The sequence below is a fragment of the Lithobates pipiens genome, unplaced genomic scaffold (genome assembly GCF_037356315.1).
Source record: "Lithobates pipiens isolate NorthernLeopardFrog02 unplaced genomic scaffold, aLitPip1_a1.2 Scaffold_18, whole genome shotgun sequence".
Lineage (NCBI taxonomy): Eukaryota > Metazoa > Chordata > Amphibia > Anura > Ranidae > Lithobates > Lithobates pipiens.
Genome location: NW_027507758.1, coordinates 372,586,353 through 372,607,102, shown reverse-complemented (window position 1 = coordinate 372,607,102; position 20,750 = coordinate 372,586,353). Strand labels below are relative to the sequence as shown.

Sequence of the window (20,750 nt, the reverse complement as noted above, 5' to 3'; positions counted from 1 at the left end):
CAGGTGTAATGTACAGGCATCTACAGTATATGTACAGCAGCCTACCAAACCTCCTATCGACCCATTATTTTGATTGCTTACTGTCCAGTCATAATAATACATGGAAAGCAGTGTGAAAACTGTAACACCACCAGAAATTACCGAAGTGTTGCCTGTTGGGACAGCCCAGAATTGGGGTATGGCAGCAAGGCTTGGGTGCTGATGAAGGACTTTTTTTTTTTTTTTTATTTATTTTTTTTTTTCTGCCAACCTTTTTGCTTTTGGCATGGGTAAACATTTTGAAAAGTGTTGTGGCTACACAGAAAATGTTGTTAGTTGAATGAATTTCAGGGTAAATTTGTAGGCTCCGATATATATATAAGTGGCTATTGGGTTCCCACAAGCTTTGGTCCATTTTTAGATTGGAAAATAAAGAATGAAAGATTATCTTCTATAGAAATGTATTGGTGAAAGAAACCTTTTCCATAGGATGGGCACAAATCTATGTCCATTTTATACTTTGCTTGTGTAAAAACGTGGTGTTCTTCCCAACTATCAGAAATTGGTAAGATGTAATTATTGAAAATTGGATCAACGCAAACTTTTTATGTCTACTTGGTATTCGTCATTCCCAACTTTCAGATAGGTGCAGTTGTAATGGACAAATATAAAAGACCAAAACTGTTAAAGGATGTTTCATCGTCGGAACATTTCAGGTTGGTTTTTTATGTTTAGGCTTTTGCGTTGATTTGCAGCAGTTTACATTCTCAAACAATCATTTTGGATCTCTGCCTTAATTTACCAGAAGCCAAAATTTTTGGGTCCGAATAGTTATGTGAAAATGTTGTTTGTAAAAATACACAAAGAGCACTTCTATACAGGACATTGCACTGAGGTGATTCATTCTATTTCATTGTCATCGTAAATCTTAACACTGTATCCTGCATTCCAGAAGTATTGTGATATGTGCTCATATATTATCCTGCTGAATCTTTTACAAGGTCTTTAGAGTATAAGGGGGCTCAAGCAAATAAGGGCATTCATAACTTCTATTCTGATTTTTGATATATGGGGAGAGGTCATTCTGTCTTCTAAATTTGCCTGAACACCCAGCAGATGGTGCTATCATGTCATTAGGACTTTGCCAGCAAAGGGCAGCTCTGATTGATCACTCTTCTCAGTACTACATATACAGAAACAAATTCCACACGTACTTTGTACAGTATTCAGCCTTATGTACAGATCCCTTGGCATTGCTGATGACCGCTATTTGCCACCCGTTTATAGTGATGAGTAGCCTTCTCCTTCCTTCACACATCATTTTTTATAATCAGGGGCTCACATATATATAATTTTGAACCTTCTAACCTACTAGTAAACATTATGGCTGCATTTAGTGGTCCTCATAGTTATCCTTTAGCAACAAATTAGTGTGACATTTAGTAAAAAGCAAACTTTGGGGAAAAAACAAGGAAACAAGTCCTGAGAGATGGGCTACTATTGCTGAGTTCTCCTTCTCTAAATGCAATGTTAAGCTGTATTCTGAGCTGCTGCTTTCAGAGGTTTGAGTAGGCGACCTAGTTCAAGTATGCTGATCAGGAATTGGAATTCTTCTCGGTTGTCTTGCTACATGCTTGTTCTGTTTTTAAAGAGCTGCTTTCTAAGATTATTATTATTATTATTATTATTATTATTATTATTATTATACAGGATTTATATAGCGCCGACAGTTTACACAGCACTTTACAACATTGGGGTAGACAATACAATACAATACAATACAATACAATACAAGACAAGGGGAATCGGAGGGCCCTGCTCGTTAGAGCTTACAATCTAGGAGGGAGAGTCAAAATATACAAAAGGACAATAGCTGTGGGGGATGAGCTAATTGAGAGAATAGTGAAGTTGTTAGATGGAGGCAGGATAGGCTTCTCTGAAGAGGAAAGTTTTCAGGGATCGCCTAAAAGGGCATACATTTGGAGACAGTCTGACAGATTGGGGTAGTGAGTTCCAGGGGATGGGCGAGGCTCGGGAGAAGTCTTGTAGGCGGATATGGGAGGAGATGATGAGGGAGCTAGAGAGCAGGAGGTCTTGGGAGGAACGAAGTGGGCGATTTAGGTTGGTATTTTGAGACTAGGCTAGTGATGTAGCTGGGGGCAGAGTTGTGGATGGCTTCGTAAGTAAGTGTTAGTATTTTGAATTTAATTCGTTGGGCAAGTGGCAGCCAATGGAGGGATTGACAGAGGGGTAGCAGACACTGTGCGGTTTGTAAGGTGTATGAGTCTGGCAGCGGCATTCATGATGGACTGAAGGGGAGATAGTCTATTTAAAGGTGAACCAATAAGGAGGGAGTTGCAGTAGTCAAGGCGAGAGATAACCAGGGAGTGAATCAGGAGCTTTGTGGTTTCATTGGTTAGAAAGGGACGTAGTTTAGAGATGTTGCGGAGGTTGAGACGGCAAGCTTTAGAAAGTGATTGTATGTGGGGCTGAAAGGAGAGTTCAGAGTCCAGGATAACACCTAGCACCCTGACATGTGGGGATGGGTGGATGGTTGTGCCATTACTCTTGACAGAAAAGTCAGGGGAAGAGGGAAAGATCTGCTGATCTTTTGCAGCCACTTCCTGTTTAAATGTTCAGTGGGTCCCCGGGTTACCAACCCATTAGGGACTGTCGTCCTGTTTGTAATTCGGAAATGTTTGTAAGTCGGCCACACGTGCAGTACAACAATTACGGACATTTCCGATGTCCCGGCGAATGCCGTTCTGAGCATGCACGGCAAATTACGGACATTTCCGATGTTTTCCGTCATTTTCCGAGGCTCCGTCTGGCCGCGCATGCGCAGAACGGCTGATGTCCGAGCAAAATGGCAGAGGGTGTCCGCAGCGCCCGGTTCGTAAGTAGGAGATGTTCGTTGGTCAGGTGTTCATAAGTCGGGGACCCCCTGTATTCCTTCTGTTGACATTCAGTTGTTGTTTCATTTCAGTGGGCAGGGGCGGTGGAGGATCAGTTTATACACCGCCCCAAAGATGTTGCTTGCAGGATTTATTTTTTTCTAGTCCTGCAAGCGCACAGCCCCAGTGTGAAAGCTTTCACACTGGGGAGGCTTGAGAGGCAGTTTTTAGATGCTTTACAAGCGCTATTTTTAGCGCTAAAATGCCTGAAAACTGCCTCAGTGTGAAAGGGATCTTGTAGATTTTATCCGTATTTTTGAAGCCTGAACATCGACATGACAGAAGACTAATGTGTTAAGGAGATTAGCAATGGCAGCCTACATATTTCCTATAAAATTAACTGTGTATTCCAGCAGCCAATTATTATGAGATTCCCTCTGTGGTTCTGGAATTATCAGCACAAACTGCACGAAATGTCAAATGGTTAGCAATGTGAATAATCTGTTCTCAAATATCTTTGCTTCAGCTCTTTTCAATGTACACATACATAGCTCTGATCAGATAACATAAATAACACTCGCACAAAATGAACTTCTTTGGCAATAGTGAGCCTAATTTACTTTTATATCTGCTTCTGTCTGTTCAGAGGTTATGTTGATGCATTTAGTTTTTTAGTGTGCATGTGCAAGAGGAAGCAATGGAGCCACTAGCCTAATTGGAAGCAGTTAGTGGTGTAATGGTCGTAAGCTTGGCGGTGCCAGCTCCATGAGTCACCAAATGTCAGCCGTGTGCAGTCATTTGGGGCCAGCTGGTTTAATGTTGGAGAAATAACAGAGACCGCTGACAAATTTGATTCCTGTAGTGTCCGGGAAAGGAGACTGTATGCTACAGGCCACCAAGGCGTTAACGGAATTGCGCATGTTAAGACACACTTGTGGGTTGTATTTACTTGGTAGAAGGGCCTGGGTAGGATCAGTATTACAACAGTTGTAACCGTTCATTTTTTAAGTATACTGCAGCCTGTATACACGCCCACATGCTTGATGTCAATATCATGTAACCTGGCTATCTCTGAGAACAAGTTAAATGTTTTCTTCAGCATAAAAGGCACAACTGAGCATGTGCGGGTTGACTACTCTGCCTGTGTTAGCTGGCCTTACCCAGGTAGACAGTGCAGGAGGGAAGGATCTGTGCATACAGGATAAAACAGCCTTTTCACACAATGTAGAGAATTCATGCAAATCATGTCTTGGCTCAGTGTTTGCTACCAGGTTTACAGACTTGCTGTTCTATTTGCTGTAGGACAATCTATTTTCCAGGAGCAGCTTTTTCAAAGAATAGGATGGATTCTGAGCCAGTAGGCTGTATTGCTGGAAGCAGAACTTGTCTCTCTGTTGGCTAATATACAGTGGCTTTCAGGGACAACTGAAATGTTTAGTGAAAATGCAGTTATACCACTAAGTGTATATTAATATAAAGATATTAACGAGGAACTCCAGTCAAAATTGTTGTTGGAAGCAGGAAGGGATTCAACCATATGGTTTTTTATTACTTTTTCTGCTCCTTTTGGGGAGATGGCTTCCCAGTGGGCAATACGGTATCGTATTTTTTTATATATAGTGTGTATATATGTACAGTATCTCACAAAAGTGAGTACACCCCTCACATTTTTTGTAAATATTTTATTATCTTTTCATGTGACAACACTGAAGAAATTGCACTTTTCTACAATGTAAAGTAGTGAGTGTACAGCTTGTATAACAGTGTAAATTTGCTGTCCCCTCAAAATATCAGTCATTCATGTCTAAACCGCTGGCAACAAAAGTGAGTACAAAATGTCTGAATTGGGCCCAAAGTGTCAATATTTTGTGTGCTCGCCATTTTTTTTTTTTCCCCAGCACCGCCTTAACCCTCATGGGCATGGAGTTCACCAGAGTTTCACAGGTTGCCACTGGAGTCCTCTTCCACTCCTGCATGACGACATTACAGAGCTGCTGGATGTTAGAGACCTTGCGCTCCTCCACCTTCCAGTTGAGGATGCCCACAGATGCTCAATAGGGTTTAGGTCTGGAGAAATGTTTGGCCAGTCCAGAACCTTTTTCCCAACGGCTTCTTTAGCAAGGCAGTGGTTGTCTTTGAGGTTTGTTAGGGATTGTTATGTTGGAATAGGGCTCTGCGGCCCAGTCTCTAAAGATAGGGGATCATGCTGTTTCAGTATTTCGCAGTACATGTTGGCATTCATGGTTCCCTCAATGAACTGTAGCTCCTCAGTGCTGGCAGCACTTGTGCAGCCCCAGACCATGACCCTCTCACCACCATGCTTAACCTTGTACTCCTCACCTGGTTGCCGACACACACGCTGCACACCATCTGAAACAAATCCGTTTATTGTGGTCTCATCAGACCTCAGGACATGGTTTCAGTAATCCATGTCCTTAGTCTGCTTGTCTTCAGCAAACTGCAGACTTTCTTGTGTATCGTCTTCAGAAGAGGCTACCTTCTGGGATTACAGCCATGCAGACCAATTTGATGCAGTGTGGGGCATATGGTTTGAGTACTGACAGTCTGACCCCCCCCCCCCCCCACACACACCCCAGCACTTCAACCTATGCAGCAATGCTGGCAGCACTCATACATCTATTTCCCAAAGACAACCTCTGGATATGATGCTGAGCACATGCACTCAACTTCTTTGGTCAACCATGGCAAGGCCTGTTCTGAGTGCAACCTGTCCTGTTAAACCGCTGTATGGTCTTTGCCAAGACCCTGAAACTGAGCTGCAGCATGGTGGCCATCTTCTTATAGCCTAGGCCATCTCTATGTTGAGAAACAATTTTTTTCAGATCCTCAGATAGTTCTTTGCCATGAAGTGCCAGGTTGAACTTCCAGTGACCAGTATAAGTTTGCTAGAGTGATCACACCAAATTTAACACACACTCACACCTGAGAGCTTGTAACACGAACAGGACACATGACATTGAGGAGGGAAAATGGCTAATTGGGCCCAATTTGGACATTTTCACTCAGCGGTGTACTCAATTTTGTAGCCAGCGGTTTAGAAATTAATGGCTGTGTTATTTTGAGTGGACAGCAAATTTACACTGCTAAACAAGCTGTACACTCACTACTTGAAAAGATATAACAAAATATTTACAAAAATGTGAGGGCATGCTTACTCTTCTGAGTGTGTGTGTGTGTGTGTGTGTGGTGTGTGTGTGTGTGTGTGTGTGTGTGTGTGTGTGTGTGTGTGTGTGTGTGTGTGTGTGTGTGTGTGTGTGACATAAAATTCCAGTATTTACTTTTCTACACCCAGCCACAGGGTCTCTGGTTGTATTTGCGTCTGTGGAAACAGAATTTTAGTAAAATGCAATCCTCACCCTGATCCAGCTTTTTTTTTTAGGTGTGTCCAAAACCTGAAAGGACTGATTGGATTCTGATCAGTGTTCTGTGACGAGCTTTATTCACATGACTGTGAATCCAATTGTGTCCATGTACCACATGCCAAGTAAATGGTGCCTTCAGTTATGAGCCTTTAGTGGACTATGTATGCTCGCAAGTGTTAGACTTTTTGGCTTATATTTCAGCCTCTTTTCATTATAATGACTGCCTGATGCTTATCTTGCCATGGTTTACAATAGTAAGATGGTGGTATGTGGTGCATTATTTAGCCAATGTAAACTATTAGTGCAGGTGTCCTTGCTCTCTTCTCTCACGATCCAGACCTGAACATTTGTATCTCCGCTAACATGAAAAAGCAATGAATCAGTCCCTTAAGTAAATGTACCTATGTGATGCTCCAGGGAATTAAACATCATTCCTTTCCAAGATGTCCGATGCATCCAAAAAAGGGCTGGGAAATTGTTTGTGATAGATGAGCTGGGAGATAAAGCACCATTAAAACATAATTTTAGCATAAATACGTCATTTACTAAGCATTACAAGCATGGAGCCCATAAAAACAGTCTGGTGAGAATGCCAACTGACATTGATGGGCTATTATGCCTCCAATAGAGACACCCCCACCCCCCCAACGTGGTTTGTGTGCTGGCTAATAAAAATACATTTTACTGAAGCAGCCACGCTATATTCTGTAAGCTCTTCGTGTTTTGCTATTCTAATATACAACTAATACAACTATATCCTGAGTGGTCTGTCATGACTCAAAAAAAACTTTTGCACGTTTTATGATTTTATTACAGTTCAATCATCAGCGAATGTGTCTTACAGATCTTTTAATGGCCTGCATCTTCTCTAACCAACTACTAGTGGTGTTTTTTCTGAGCTTTCAGCTTTAGGGGCAAGATAAAACTCCAAAATGTTTAGATACAGTGGAGAAAATAATTATTTGATCCCCTGCAGATCTTATAAGTTTACCCACTTGCAAAGAAATGAAGGGTCTATATTTTATATCATAGGTGTAATGATAGAAACAGAATATCAACCAATAATTCAGAAAAAATACATGATACAAATGTTTATAAGTTTGAGTTGCAGTTCAGTGAGTAATATTATTTGGTCCCCATACAAAACATGACTTAGTACTTGGCGGAGAAACTTTTGTTGGCAAGCACAGAGGCAAGACCTTTCTTGCAGTTGGTGACCAGGTTTGCACACATCTCAGGAAGAATTTTGGTCAACTCTACAGATCTTCTCTAAATCCTTAAGGTTTCCTGGCTGTCGCTTGACTACTTGAAGTTTCAGCCCCCGCTATAAAATTTTCTATAGGTTTAAGATCGAGACTGGCTAGGCCAGTGATGGCGAACCTTGGCACCCCAGATGTTTTGGAACTTTTTCTTGAGCCCTTTATTGCCTGGCAGTATGTTTTGGGTCATTGTCACGCTGAGTGACCCATCCATGACCCATCTTCAATGTTCTGGTTGAGGGAAGGAGTATCTCATCCAAGACTTTACAATACATGGCCTTGTCCATTGACCCGTCAATTCGGCAAAGTCGGTCTGTACCTTTTTAGCAGAGAAACCAAGGCCAAAAGCATCGTGTTTCCACCTCTGTGCTTGACTGTATGGATGGTGTTCTTCGGATCATATTCAGTATTTTTTTTTTTTTTTCTTCAAACATGGCGAGTCTCCCTCCTCAAGAAGACGCATGTACAGCCATGCCAATGAACATCTAAATGATTCAGAGAAGGATTGGGAGAAAGTGCTGTCAGATGAGACTAAAATTTAGCTGTTTGGCATGAACTCGATGCTCTGTGTTTGGAGGAAGAAAAAAATGCTTACTATGAAGCTCAGAACACCATCCCTACTGTCAAGCATTGAGGTAGATACATGATGCTTTGGGGCTGTTTCTCTGCTAAAAGTACAGGCTGATTTTGCCACATTGAGGGGTTAATAAATGGGGATGGGGCCATGTATTGTAAAATCTTGGATGAGAACCTTTTTCCCAGAGACAGAACACTAAAGATGGGTCGTGGATGACTCTTCCAGCATGACATTGACCCAAAACATACCGCCAAGGCAAAAAAGGAGTGGCTCAAGAAGAAGCACATTAAAGCGGAGTTCCACCCAAAAGTGGAACGTGCGCTCACTTGTCTTCTCCCCCCTCCAATGCCACAATTGGCACTTTTCGTTGGGGAAGGGGGCCAAGATTACCTGTCTTTGACAGGTATCCCGTTCCCAATTCAGGGAGTCTGGGCCGCGGCCCGTGCTTTTCACTGTGGGCTCCCTCCTCCTTGCCCTGTCGCCGGGCCAGATGAGCGGGGGCCTCGCGCATGCACAGTAGGGTTCCTGGCGTGAAGCCGTAAGGCTACACTGCCAGGGTACCCTTACCCGCAATGGTGGCAGCAGCAGCACCGACAGCTGATGGAAACGGGAGAAGGGTGGACCAAAATCCCTCCTGAGATGTGTGCAAACCTGGTCACAAACTACAAGAAACTTCTTTCCTCTGTGCTTTGCTAACAATGGTTTCTCAACCAAGTGCAAAGTCATGTTTTGTTTGGGGATCAAATCCTTATATTACTCACTATACTGCAACTTAAATTATAGCACTTTTGCGCTTTTTTTATTTTTTGGCTGATGTCCTGTCTCTATCCTTCTAAAATACACTTTGTAAAGCGGGCAAATGTACAAAATCTGCAGGGGATCAAATACGGTAATTATTTTCCCCACTGTATGTGTAGTCTATAACCGACCTAAAATAACCATCTCCGTGTGAGCTGAAACCTTTCTATGTTTTCTAAATGCATGCCTGTTTTGATCTCTAAACACAACCTAATAACAAGGTAGCCTCAGATTCAGAATCTGGCAGCATTGCCAGTATGCAAACCAGCAATTTCTTAAAGCAACCAGGCATCTAGTATACGCGATCTGTGCTGCCCTGCTGAGAGAAACATGTATGTAAAATGTACCACTGCCTTGAAAAAAGCTAGTTGCTTGACAGTTGTGTAGTTAAGGCCCTGTTTGCACCTGAGTGACGCTGCAGCATCTTGTGGTGTGTTTTTGGAATGGGACACCCTCCACTCCAAAAATGCACCAAAGAAGTTTATGTACCAAATTTTGGCACTGAGCCAGGCGCGGTTGGCATTGTGTATTTTTGTGTATTTTGCCACACGACAAGCGCAACAAAACACAGGGGATCAGCTCCAGTAAATGCTGACCTTACTCCAGTTCAGGTTTTGAGAGTCGGCATGGAAGGTACACAATCTACCCCTCACTTGCCTGCAATTGATGGGCACCTGACCCCAGTTCTATGGTCTCCCCTACTGTGGACAGCTATGACCTTCCAAACCAGATTGGTCACACTTCCTGCTCCCTCTAATTCTTTTACAGGTTTATGTGCACCTTTTTAGCTATAAATAGTTTTTCTCTAGAGTAGGGTACTCATTGGTTGTATTATACAGAACTGTTATATATAAATATTATATTATATTTTTGTTTTAGATAGATCTATCTCTATATCTCAACAAACCAGGGGCATGGAAACATTCCCTAGTAAGAAAACCGCATTGGAAGCTACTCCACGAAATTCACATTAACATTGAGATACATAAAAAGTCACTAGATTGGGAGCGCTTAATCGAAATGAATATTAAATAACATACATAAGCCCAAATAGTCAAATGAAAAAGTCAAGCTGTTCTAAGGCCTAGCTCACATGGGCATACTTATGTGTCAGGCCCTTATTTCAGCTGCACGGAATGCACCAGTGTTTCATGCAGCCATGTGCATTGTGCAGGCAGTCCCATTTATGTCAATTGGGATGCAGCAATTGCACAAACGCAACTGCTTCTCCTAGGTGGACATTGGTGCAGATGAGTGTCCCCAACTAGCACTGTCTGCATTGAGGGACATGCACCCTTACGGTTGTTGAATTGAGAGCAGCAGGTGTGTCAGTGCAGCCACTGTGTGCCAGTTGACATGAATGGGACTGCCTACACACGGATGCACGGAACATCTGTTCACCCTGTGCATGCAAAGCAAAATCCTCACACGGGGTCCATATGAATGAGGCCTAATTGTACAATTCACCCACAGTATAGGAGATTGCTAACTACCGGTAACTACTAAGCTTTTTAAAAAAACAAAAACAAAAAAAAACACTGGAGCGAGGAAATATGAATCTTAATGTTTCTTATCTGTTGCAGTGCCAGTTTGAAAATTATGTTGCCTGTAGCAGCCACTTTTGGTTTTAGCTATAATTATTTGTATTCACTTGAGAAAAGCAATAAAGATTCTGATTGGTACCATGTGTGATATCTCAACGTTCCTTTGCTTCAGTGTTAATTTGTTTCCCCTTGTATTCCTAACAGTCCTCTTACTAGTTTTAAGCAGTCATATCAGCCTGTTTATTTGGTTCCTTTTCCATAAAACAAACATTTACAAGGCATGGGGTGTAGGAGTTAGCAGATGAGCCTTCCCGGCTCCCCCTGACATTCTGCACATAATTTGGCTGGGCTAGACAGGTGCTTCTGCTTGGGATCTAGGGTTATGTACAGACTAGCAGCAGTCAAGGGATCATACATTTTTTGTCTGTATTCTGATATTGTCATCTGAGTGCAATGCAGTGCATATTGCCTGGAAATCCAAAGTATCATATTGTTTCTGTATCCCATTTTATTTGCAATTTCAAAACACTTTCACCTCGGAGTATAGGGCCTCATGCACACTGGACATTTTTTCAGCTGCTTCTAGGGGTGTCGGTGGTTTTTCTTCCGCCTATAAACTCCCCTGCATGTTATCCTAGGTGTACATGCACACAGACTTGTGACGGGAGCCTTTTAGATGCAGGAAAAAAAAACCCACTGCCGGTGTGTCCAGGAGCAGCAGCGTTTTGGCAGAAAAATCACTTGCTAAATTGCTATGCGTGTTTAGAGCTTGAGTTTTCATTTCAGTGGCCAGAATAAATATAATAATCTGGCCAGTTAAATTAACACCCAAGCTCTTGATGCCTGTAAATGCACCTAAAAGCTTGTAAAAGCTTTAGACCGTTTTTAGTCGGGCCAAAACGCTTGAGAGCTTCCAAAAAGTCCTTTGTGCATGAGGCCTTATATCCTTCATGCATGCATAAGCTATGACAAAAGCCATTGTACAGCTAGCAATGGAGACCTGGGTCTGACTGTCAAAAGCCAAAAGTTTTTTTCCTGGTCCTCACACTGGCTTTAGACTACCACATGATACAGTCAATTAAGTATTTTTGCAGCATACACATGTTGTAATCCCACATTTTGTGACATTGGTGGTAATGCCTTAAGATAATTGCTTCAGGTTCCTTTGTTCTTTTTCTATTAAAACTGGTCAAATTCTTATATCAATTTGGGTCCTATAACGCCACAAGAATGATTATGGCTCTAGTTTGGCCATTGGGTAGGTAACCTTCACGAATTTGTATTTTTAGATAGAAATAAGTCCGTACAAATCAATGAGTGTGCGGTTAAACCGTGATGTAAATGAGTGACTACTACAGCATTAAACAAGAAATCTATAAATGCATGCCTCGCCAAGTTCTTTATAAATGTGATCTATGGAATACTAGCACTAGTTTAGATTTAAAACCAGCATAGATTTATTGTCTTGCTAGTCTTTTACAAACAAACAATAATAATTACAACATATTGAACAGGCAGGGCCTGATAAAGTGGCTGTGCACTGTGTAATATCCTGCCCTGTTATCTTCTACTTGCTGTTATTTACATGAGAAGCCAGCATCTTTGCATGGACAGTTCATATGATGGTAAACCCTGTATAGATCCATATTAGTCCTAGTTGCAGAGATGAACAGTTTGCAGCCCTACAGCTGTTCTGCCACCATACTTTGCCAGCCATCTCCGCTTCAGTGTAAAACATTTAGAAATCTGGAGTTGTATACTGCAGATGAAAACTCTGTATGCCTTTGGAGAAAATTGTAGTAGTTAATGCAATTTGCACTACATCCTGGACATTTTTACCATTGCTGGCCTGCTTTTTTAAACTTTCTCTCTTTTTAGACCTTGTATCTTTCCAGAGCCCTTATATGAAAATTTATTTCTCAGCCCATTTAATGCACCCTCCTTTGAATTCAGTATTCATTGAATCCCAATAATTCCACTTAAAAATATTTCAGTGACCTCAATTCAATGACATTTTTTCAAAGGTGCTTTCATAAATGCTTGGCTAGTCATTGCTAAGACATTCAGTGCAATTTTATAAATGGCCAGAGAGGACCTGATGTACACAGTAGCTTTTCATGTATATTACTTCATAAATGTATGTATGAAGCACTTTCAGAATATGATGAGCAGCTGATATACATTAGACTATGTTTATTTACACATAGCTCACTTGCTCCTCAGTCTTTCCAGCTTCATTTTCAGTGAGTAATAAGGTGTCAAGCAAAATAGCAGAGGACTCGAGCTGTGCGTTACGTAATCTTAGTGGACTTTGATACATTACTGGGTTCATCCCATTTTTCATTCCATGTTTCATGATGAGCTTTGAATTTTCAGCCACAGAGTTCCGGAATGATATCCGACTAGAGCAGTTCCGTAGGATTTTTACTGAATGCATACCCCGAAAATTACATTTGATGTAGCGCCCAAAGGCATCTCTGAAAGTCTTGTTAAATAGAGTGTAAACTAATGGGTTGACCCCGGAAGAAATATACCCAACCCAGACAAATATTTCCATTAGCATCTTGATAACCTCGGGGTCACAGTCATTTGGGTCACAGAGGACTGAGGCCACATTGGTAATGAAAAAAGGACACCACATAAAAACAAACAAGAAAAAGACTATGCCCAAGACCTTAGAAGCTCTTTGTTCATTTGTAATGGTCTGCATGGACTTCTTACCCACACTGGATAGCCTTCGTATGGGAAATTCATCACTGTTAATATGCAATGGCCGATCACGTCTTGGACCATCTAACATAGCAACTTTCTCAGGTGAAGAACCGGGAGTAATATCTCTCTGAAAGACCGTGGACACTGTAGACCAGGTTAGGCGCTGAGGGGGTTTGTTCTTGATTAGGTATGCTTTTTTCCTTAGTAAGTGAATGGTCAGGAAGTAAATGACTACCATAATTGCAAATGGGATAAAAAATGCTGCCATTGATCCATAAATAATGAAGTACTTGAAGTGCTCAGTCCGAACAAGACATGTGGTGTTTGAGTTGAAGATGGTGTCGGGGTCAAGGAGACCTTTGATTGGGATAGGCACAGCAATGCCTGAAAGAAAACAAAGATCATTTTACTTTTCAAGTAAACTTTAATCATCTTTAAGTGCTGCACTGAAGGGGATCATTTCACCTTATATCATGCACATTCATGTTTTTAATGTATTCAAGCCTACAAGATATTGGTTTCTTTTTTTTGTGTGGGGTGTTTTTTTTTTTTTTTTTTTTTTTTTTTTCAGTAATGAATTGTGTATCACAACAACTGCAACATTATAACCGTAAAACACATGGTTTTGTTGCCAGTTAGTTGCAGCTTTCTGAAAATTTGATTTCCTGTTCTGCCGTACAGCTGCCGCTTACTGATTACCAAAGCTTTATCATGCAAGACCCAAGTAATCTGATCATTACGCACTGTAAGCTATTTCAGGCCAGAATAAATTAAAGGAAAGTGTTTCTGATCCCGTTCTGTAGGGAAGCATGAGTATAGTTTTTCAGGATGTCCCAGTTATGCAGGGCACCTCCACAGCTGCAGGATTCAGAAAGGATCAGCAGGTTGTCATAGCTTCTCTAACTAGCAGAGGCTGTTGCCAGTTAGTCTACTTGCCTGGGATTAGGAGCGGAGGTTGCGCCTTGTATGACATTTGTATAACCTCTGGTTGTGCATACTAGGAGAAAACCTTTTCATAAAGTAGCAAATAATTCATCTTTGTATATAACTCACATTATCTAACCTCCTGGTATTGTTACGTTTTTATGATCTTCCTTTTTTTTATAATCTAAACTGGTCCATGCAAAAAGCTGTTTACAAATAAAGCAAGCTCTGTTTTATGCCTGTAGGGTAGATTAAGTAGGTAGTAACTTAAGCCAGGTCTCTTGCTAAAAGCACAGGGGGATTGAAAGCTTTATTTATTAAAACATACGTGTTACCGAATAACACTTAATTGTTAAAGTCCACTTTTCATGGATAAGTATTATCCAAAGCAGGCCAGCAATGGCAGCCCCTGTACTTTTCCCATGATAGGTTTTCTCTAAATGTTTGCTTTTAAGGGTAGCTTTTTAGTACATTTTGTTTAGGAGGTTCATTCAAAAGTGTAATACAAAAAAGGGCTCTTTCACATGGGTGGATTCCATATGCAGATCCACCGACTCAGTGGGGGATCTCTCTGCTAATCCCCACTGAGCAGGTGGATGGCTGGTCTGTGTCTGCTCTGCTTATGCAGAACAGACACAACCCACTTTCCGCTATGGACAGCCGGGTTTAGGCCACTTTCACTCTACAACTTCCCACGATTTTGCAGCTACAATTTTGTTGCGGTCTCAGGGTATGCCTGTTTAAACTTGAGGTCTATGCGCCTCAACTTGCATCAAAGTCGGACCAAAGTAGTACAGGGACTTATTTGAAGCCAGTGCGACTTAAAGTTGCACAGGTATGAATGGTACTCATTGAAAATCATGGGGTTCGACTTGTCATGCTACTTTGCAGTCCCAGGAAAAGTCATGGACAAGTGTGAAAGGGGCCTAAATCGGACCACCTGTCTAGCATACGACTGTCATCTGATCCAGCAGACCAGATGGGGAACAGATTACCCATCTGTCTGTTTTTTAGTGAATAGGATCGAATGTCATTGGGTGTCGATGGACACGTCCGTTTACATCCGCCGCTCCATGAAGAGAAATGGATGATCTGATCGGGTCCGCCTTAAAAACTGACATGCAGACCTGATCGGCCAGACCTGATTAGTGTGAAAGTGGCCTAAAAAATGTTTTTTTGTTTTTTTTTTTAATGCTAAAATCAACTGCAGTTTTGCATTCACTAAACTGTTGGTAAAAATGCAAGTTTCTCATATAGCTCAGTAGTATTATAGGTACCTAAGGGTCGCAGTTGAATTGCATGAAACCGGTATGTTGGCCTGCTTGGTTTATACAGATACTGCACATTTCCAGTAAATTGCAAAAAAAATGTTGTTTTTTTTTTTTTTTTCTTTAAGGCCTCATGCACATTGGAGGTTATAAAAATGGCAGTAGAGTTCGCTGTATAATGCATTTGTTTTGCATTAGGGTTTTTTATTTATTTTTATATTTTTATTTATTTTTTATTTTTATTTTTTATAGGGTTTTCCATGTTTGTGTTTTGTAGCAAAACTATACTCCCACAGCTTGAGGCTCAAAACGCATATAAACGCTTCATCGCCAAGTTTTTCAGTGTTGGACTTTTTTTCCAGCCTGAAAACGCCCCTGCCAAAAAAGTCTGTGTGCCATGGACATACAGGATAACATGCTGGGGAGTTTACTGGCTGTAGAAAAAAAATGCCCGATGCCTAATACAGCAGCTGTATTTGTCCTTGTGATCATCCTCTCCAACACAGAATGTGGTGGGAAATTCAAAATGTTTTAGTTGTCACAGAAACGGGAGGTAAATGGAGCAAACTTTTTGTGACACTAAGAGGAGATATTCCCTTGCTTTAAAGAGATCTCATCTTACTTCCTGCTTTGTCTCTGTGACAGGAAGTGAAGGGAAATCTCTTGCATGATCTGCAAAATGATAGGCCTTTGCTGTTACTGTTGCTAAGCAATTTTAGATGCGGATCGACGGACAGATGGATGAAAGCACGGACGGGGGTTCTATAACCTGTCATAGCAGAATAATTGAAAAGACCAATTTCTTGTGTAATTTACTTCATTATAGCAGTAAGAAGATAGACATTAGTTCTACTTACATGCTGATATCAACCACACCACTGCAATTTTTATAAGCGTTTTTGCTCTGGTGTTGAATTGACTGGCTTGGATAGGTTTTTTGATGGCAATGTACCGGTCCAAAGATATGGCGCAAAGGTGTATAATTGATGCCGTGGAAAACAGGACATCTAAAAATAGCCAAATGGCACACAGGCACTGCGGTAGAGGCCAGACAGGTTCTGAAATAGATAACAGACATTTTTGTCAAAAGACACAAATCTGTATAATAAATTGCTTGCTGGCGACTAAGTAAAAATAAAATATATATATATAAGGTCCAAGTACTTGCCTGTATAAAAGGCAGTTTAACATTACAGTTAAAGCAGAACTCTAACCAAAGATCATAAAATAAATAAAATACTTAATTTAAAATGTAACATAAAACCAGCTTTTGCTGCAATATTCACCTTCAATCCAGAGATCCCCCACCCCCCTGCATTTTTTTCCCCCCTTGCTGCTAGATGTCTTCAATCTGATGGCCAGCATCGTTCAATCCACTTCTGTACCCATGTCATCCTGGACCCACTCCAGCCTGTGACTGGACAGTAAAAGGAGAACCAACACTGATGAGCTTGTCTGTCACACCGTTCTCTCCTCCTATCAGCATGCTTCTTGTCCGCACATAAACTGATTGGCTCCCAGTGCTGCTTCTTTTCACATACTCCAACCTTGCTATGTAGGGGCTGCATGAGGCTGATTTCCAAGTCAGATTTGGGTATCTGCACCCCTTGCAAATCTGGCTAGAGTTGAGCTTTATCATAATGTTTATTCAAAGTGTTTAGTAAAACTTGATAGATTTCAATAAACTGAAATTAACATTTTACACCATCTGTACATGAGACGATTGGTCAGTAACTGGTTAATATACACTATTCTCAGCTATAGCTGGTAGTCTAGAGATATGACTCATTGCCTTTTAAATCTCCCACCATTGCCATTAGTTATATTTTGCTGTAAGCATATTGGGGTAGTCTAGTTCTTTTCTTTTCCCTCAGATTTAAAAGTTCAGTTTTCATTAACATAACTTCTGTGTGAAGCCTCAAGTTGCTAGACTTTGATCACTGGGCTGCATATTGGTTCCAGCAATTATATTGCTGTCAAACTTAAATCAAACCTCACAACCCTGTGAGTTTTGTATGCAGCACTAGGAACAAAATTGCAACTTTAATTTAAGGTTTCTCACATATATTTACTTTTTATTCTCTTTTTTGAATTCTTGCCTATAGTGATGTGCCTATAGAATGCCACATTTACAATGATTAGCTATTAGCTGATTAGCTATTGTTCAAAGGCATACAGAAATGTCAGACTTTAATATGTCTGTCTTTGTAAATATACTGTAAAAAAAAAAAAGGCCTGGATCAACATTCTGCCAGTTCCGCAGGGACTGGCCTAATTTCAATCCATGTATGGGCACTGTGGTTGTACAGCAGTTCATCTACAGATTGCTGTCTGTACAGCTGCCCTGTCTGATTTTCCCCCTTAATCAGCACTGCAGGCTATAGTCTACAAAGCTGATCAGTGTATTCTGATGGTAGGAATGTTTTCCTGCTGTCCAAAATACAAAAGCTCAGTGGGAAGGATTCCCCCATCCACATTGTGTGTAGATGGAGAAATTGAGTCCGTTTTTTTTTTTTTTTCCGTCCTACCTACTAGTTCAGGGGTCTTCAAACTATGGCCCTCCAGTTATTCGGGAACTAAAATTCCCATCATGCCTGTAATTGTCAGAGTTTTACAATGCCTCATGGAATGTGTAGTTCTGCAACAGCTGGAGTGCCGTAGTTTGAAGATTCCTGTGCTAGTTGAATGAAAGGCTGCCCTAGAAGTGTAGAAATGAAATTTTCAAGTTACATTGGTGCAGGCCACTAAAACTGATACTGTATATCTATCCAGGTGACTCACCTCAAACTGAGCCCTAGAAAGAATAATAATCAGACATAATTTATGACGATGAAAAATATACTTGATGACAAGTCGGCTAGTTTGGAGATTACATAAACTCAGATGGAAAAATGTCCTTACTAAAAATGCCACTCAATAGTAATTGGCATGCTTAACCACTTCACGCTAATCGCTGTACCCGTACATCAGTACTTTGACGCTAAATACTGTTGTTATGGCAGCAGCTAGTTGCCATAACCCCAGGATTTTCAGGAACAGCGTGCGTTTCTTTTTAGGATAAAAGTGGTCTCTGCAGTAGATTCGCTGCAAGATCATTTTTATCGATGGTGGTGGGAGAGGTAGTCTTCGCCGCCGCTTACCGGAGCCGTTGGTAGCAGCGGAGACAATCGTGTCTGCTCCCCTCACTGCCTGGATACTGACTGAGGGGAAGATGGCCCCCGCTCGGCTCCATAGCAATGGAGGGCAGAAGCACCGTCACTTCTGCCTAATGCTCTTAAAGGAGATTTTTTTATTATTATTATTACATATTATTTTTTTTAAATTGCATTTTAGTGTGTTCTTAGGAATTTTTTTGACCCCCGATCTCATATTTAAGAGGTCCTGTCATGTATTTTTTTTTTTTCTATTACAAGGGATGTTTACATTTTAAAAAGATAGTGTCAAAATAAAAAAGTTAACATAAGGAAAAAAAATTTTTTTAAAGCGCCCTGTCCCGACAAGCTCGCGTGCAGAAGTGAATGCATACGTGAGTAGCGCCCGCATATGAAAACTGTGTTCAAGCCACACATGCGAGGTATCACTGTGATTGTTGGGGAGAGAGCAATAATTCTAGCCCTGGACCTCCTCTGTAACTCGAAACTGGTAACCTGTAGATATTTTTAAACATCACCTTTTGGAGGTTTTTAAGGGTAAAAGTTTGTCGCCATTCCGCAAGTGGGCGTAATATTAAAGTATGACATATTGGGTATCAATTTACTCGGCATAACATTCTTTCACAATATAAAAAAAAATGGGCTAACTTTTACTGTTGTCTTATTTTTTTTAATTCAAAAAGTGTATTTTTTCCCCAAAAAAGTGCACTTGTAAGACCGCTGTGCAAATACGGTGTGACAGAGTATTGCAATGGCCGCCATTCTCTAGGGCAGGTATATGCAATTAGCAGACCTACAACCCCCATAAGGCATAGCAAGACTGACAGCCACAAGTATGAAACACAGAGGCATGATGGGACGTGTAGTTTTGCAACAGCTGGAGGTCTGCTAATTGCATATCCCTGCTCTAGGGTGTTAGAAAAAATATGATGTTTGGGGGTTCTAAGTAATTTATCGAGCAAAAAAAAAATTATTTTAACTTGTAAACACAGACTCTAGAAAATAGGCCTGGTCCTTTTTAAGTGGTTAAAATGTATCTGAACCCAAGAACCGACAAAAAATATATTGCAGTTTACCAATACTTAGCTGTGGTGGCTGCATATGTTTTTTATTTCTGTATTTTTTTGTTTTCTCTTTTTTTATTTTTAGTTGGTAATCCTACCAGTGATGTATTTTTTTTATTTTTTGTCCAAAGAAAGCATTCACTTACTGTACTTTATTCCTGAAGGAACAGTATTGCCCTAGAACAAGATGGGTTTTAGGACTACAGAACTTCTCCCTCTTTTCTTCGCCTTTAAAACAATGTGGGGAGAACTGGGAGCAGTGCTAGCTGAGAGCACAGTAAATTAGGAGCTCTCTAAATTTCTTCCTGAATGTTACCCTTTCAATGTATGTTTAACAGACCAACAAGGAACATATAAACGAAGTAAAATGTTAGCATTTATGCTCTTTTTAAAATGTGAAGAAATTACTCCTGTAAACAAGTAGTTACTATACAAACACTTTTTATACCACATGTGTCAAATACAAGGCCCACAGGCCAAATCCAGCCCTGCAGGCTATTTCAGGTGGCCCTTTCACCCAGAGGGTTGGGTAGAAGTAATGTTAGCCCGTGAAAGAGAGCCGAATCTTGCACACTGTTTAGAAAACCCCTAAGACCCATTCACACCTGAGCGTTTTGTAGCTTGAAGCCTGAAGCTACAAAACGTTAGAGGGGAAAAAATCTATTTATTCTCAATGGAGATGGTTCACATCTCCACTCCATGTCGCCTGAAGCTCAAACAAGTTCCGGACCCTTTTTTGTCGCTCGAATTGAGCAGATTTTGGCATTTTTCTTCTTTTAACACTGGTGACCTTTTGCCCTGCACAAAATCGCGGTAAACGCTGCAAAATCGCTGTAAATTCACGCGATTTTCTGCTTGAAAACGCTACGCTCAGGTGTGAATGCAGCTTTAATCAGGGATATGCAATTAGTTTGCAAAACTACAAGTCCCATCATGCCACTGCCTCTGAGTGTCATGCTTGTGGCTCTCAGAGCCTTGCTGTGCCTCATGGGAATTGTAGTTCTGCAACAGCTGGAGGTCCGCTAATTGCATATCCCTGCCCTAAACCCTGTATGTAGCACACTTCTCAACACTGCACTCTGTATACTTCACACCCACGAACTCTGCAAATAATGCACTTTTGGTATTTATTGCCCCTTTAAGATCCTGCCACTGTTAGTGCAGTTTGGCCACCCCCATCATTCAGTGGGGGCGTG

General features: G+C 41.1%; 2 protein-coding genes across 3 annotated transcripts in view; one reads left to right on the top strand and one right to left on the bottom strand.

The window, feature by feature from the left end:
* PSMD1 (proteasome 26S subunit, non-ATPase 1) overlaps positions 1-20,750 on the top strand; it is a 122,924-nt gene that overhangs the window by 54,148 nt on the left and 48,026 nt on the right. The window lies entirely within an intron of this gene.
* Positions 11,868-20,750, bottom strand: part of HTR2B (5-hydroxytryptamine receptor 2B) — a 16,556-nt gene continuing 7,673 nt past the window's right edge. The window contains exons 3-4 of one of the 2 annotated variants that reach the window (XM_077487678.1): positions 16,196-16,396; positions 11,868-13,530 (exon numbers count right to left, since the gene is read on the bottom strand). In XM_077487678.1, the coding sequence (XP_077343804.1) occupies positions 12,632-13,530; positions 16,196-16,396 (1,100 nt within the window). In that variant the 3' untranslated portion in view covers positions 11,868-12,631. The remainder of the gene's footprint in view (positions 13,531-16,195; positions 16,397-20,750) is intronic. The other variant, XM_077487679.1, reaches the window with a different exon arrangement.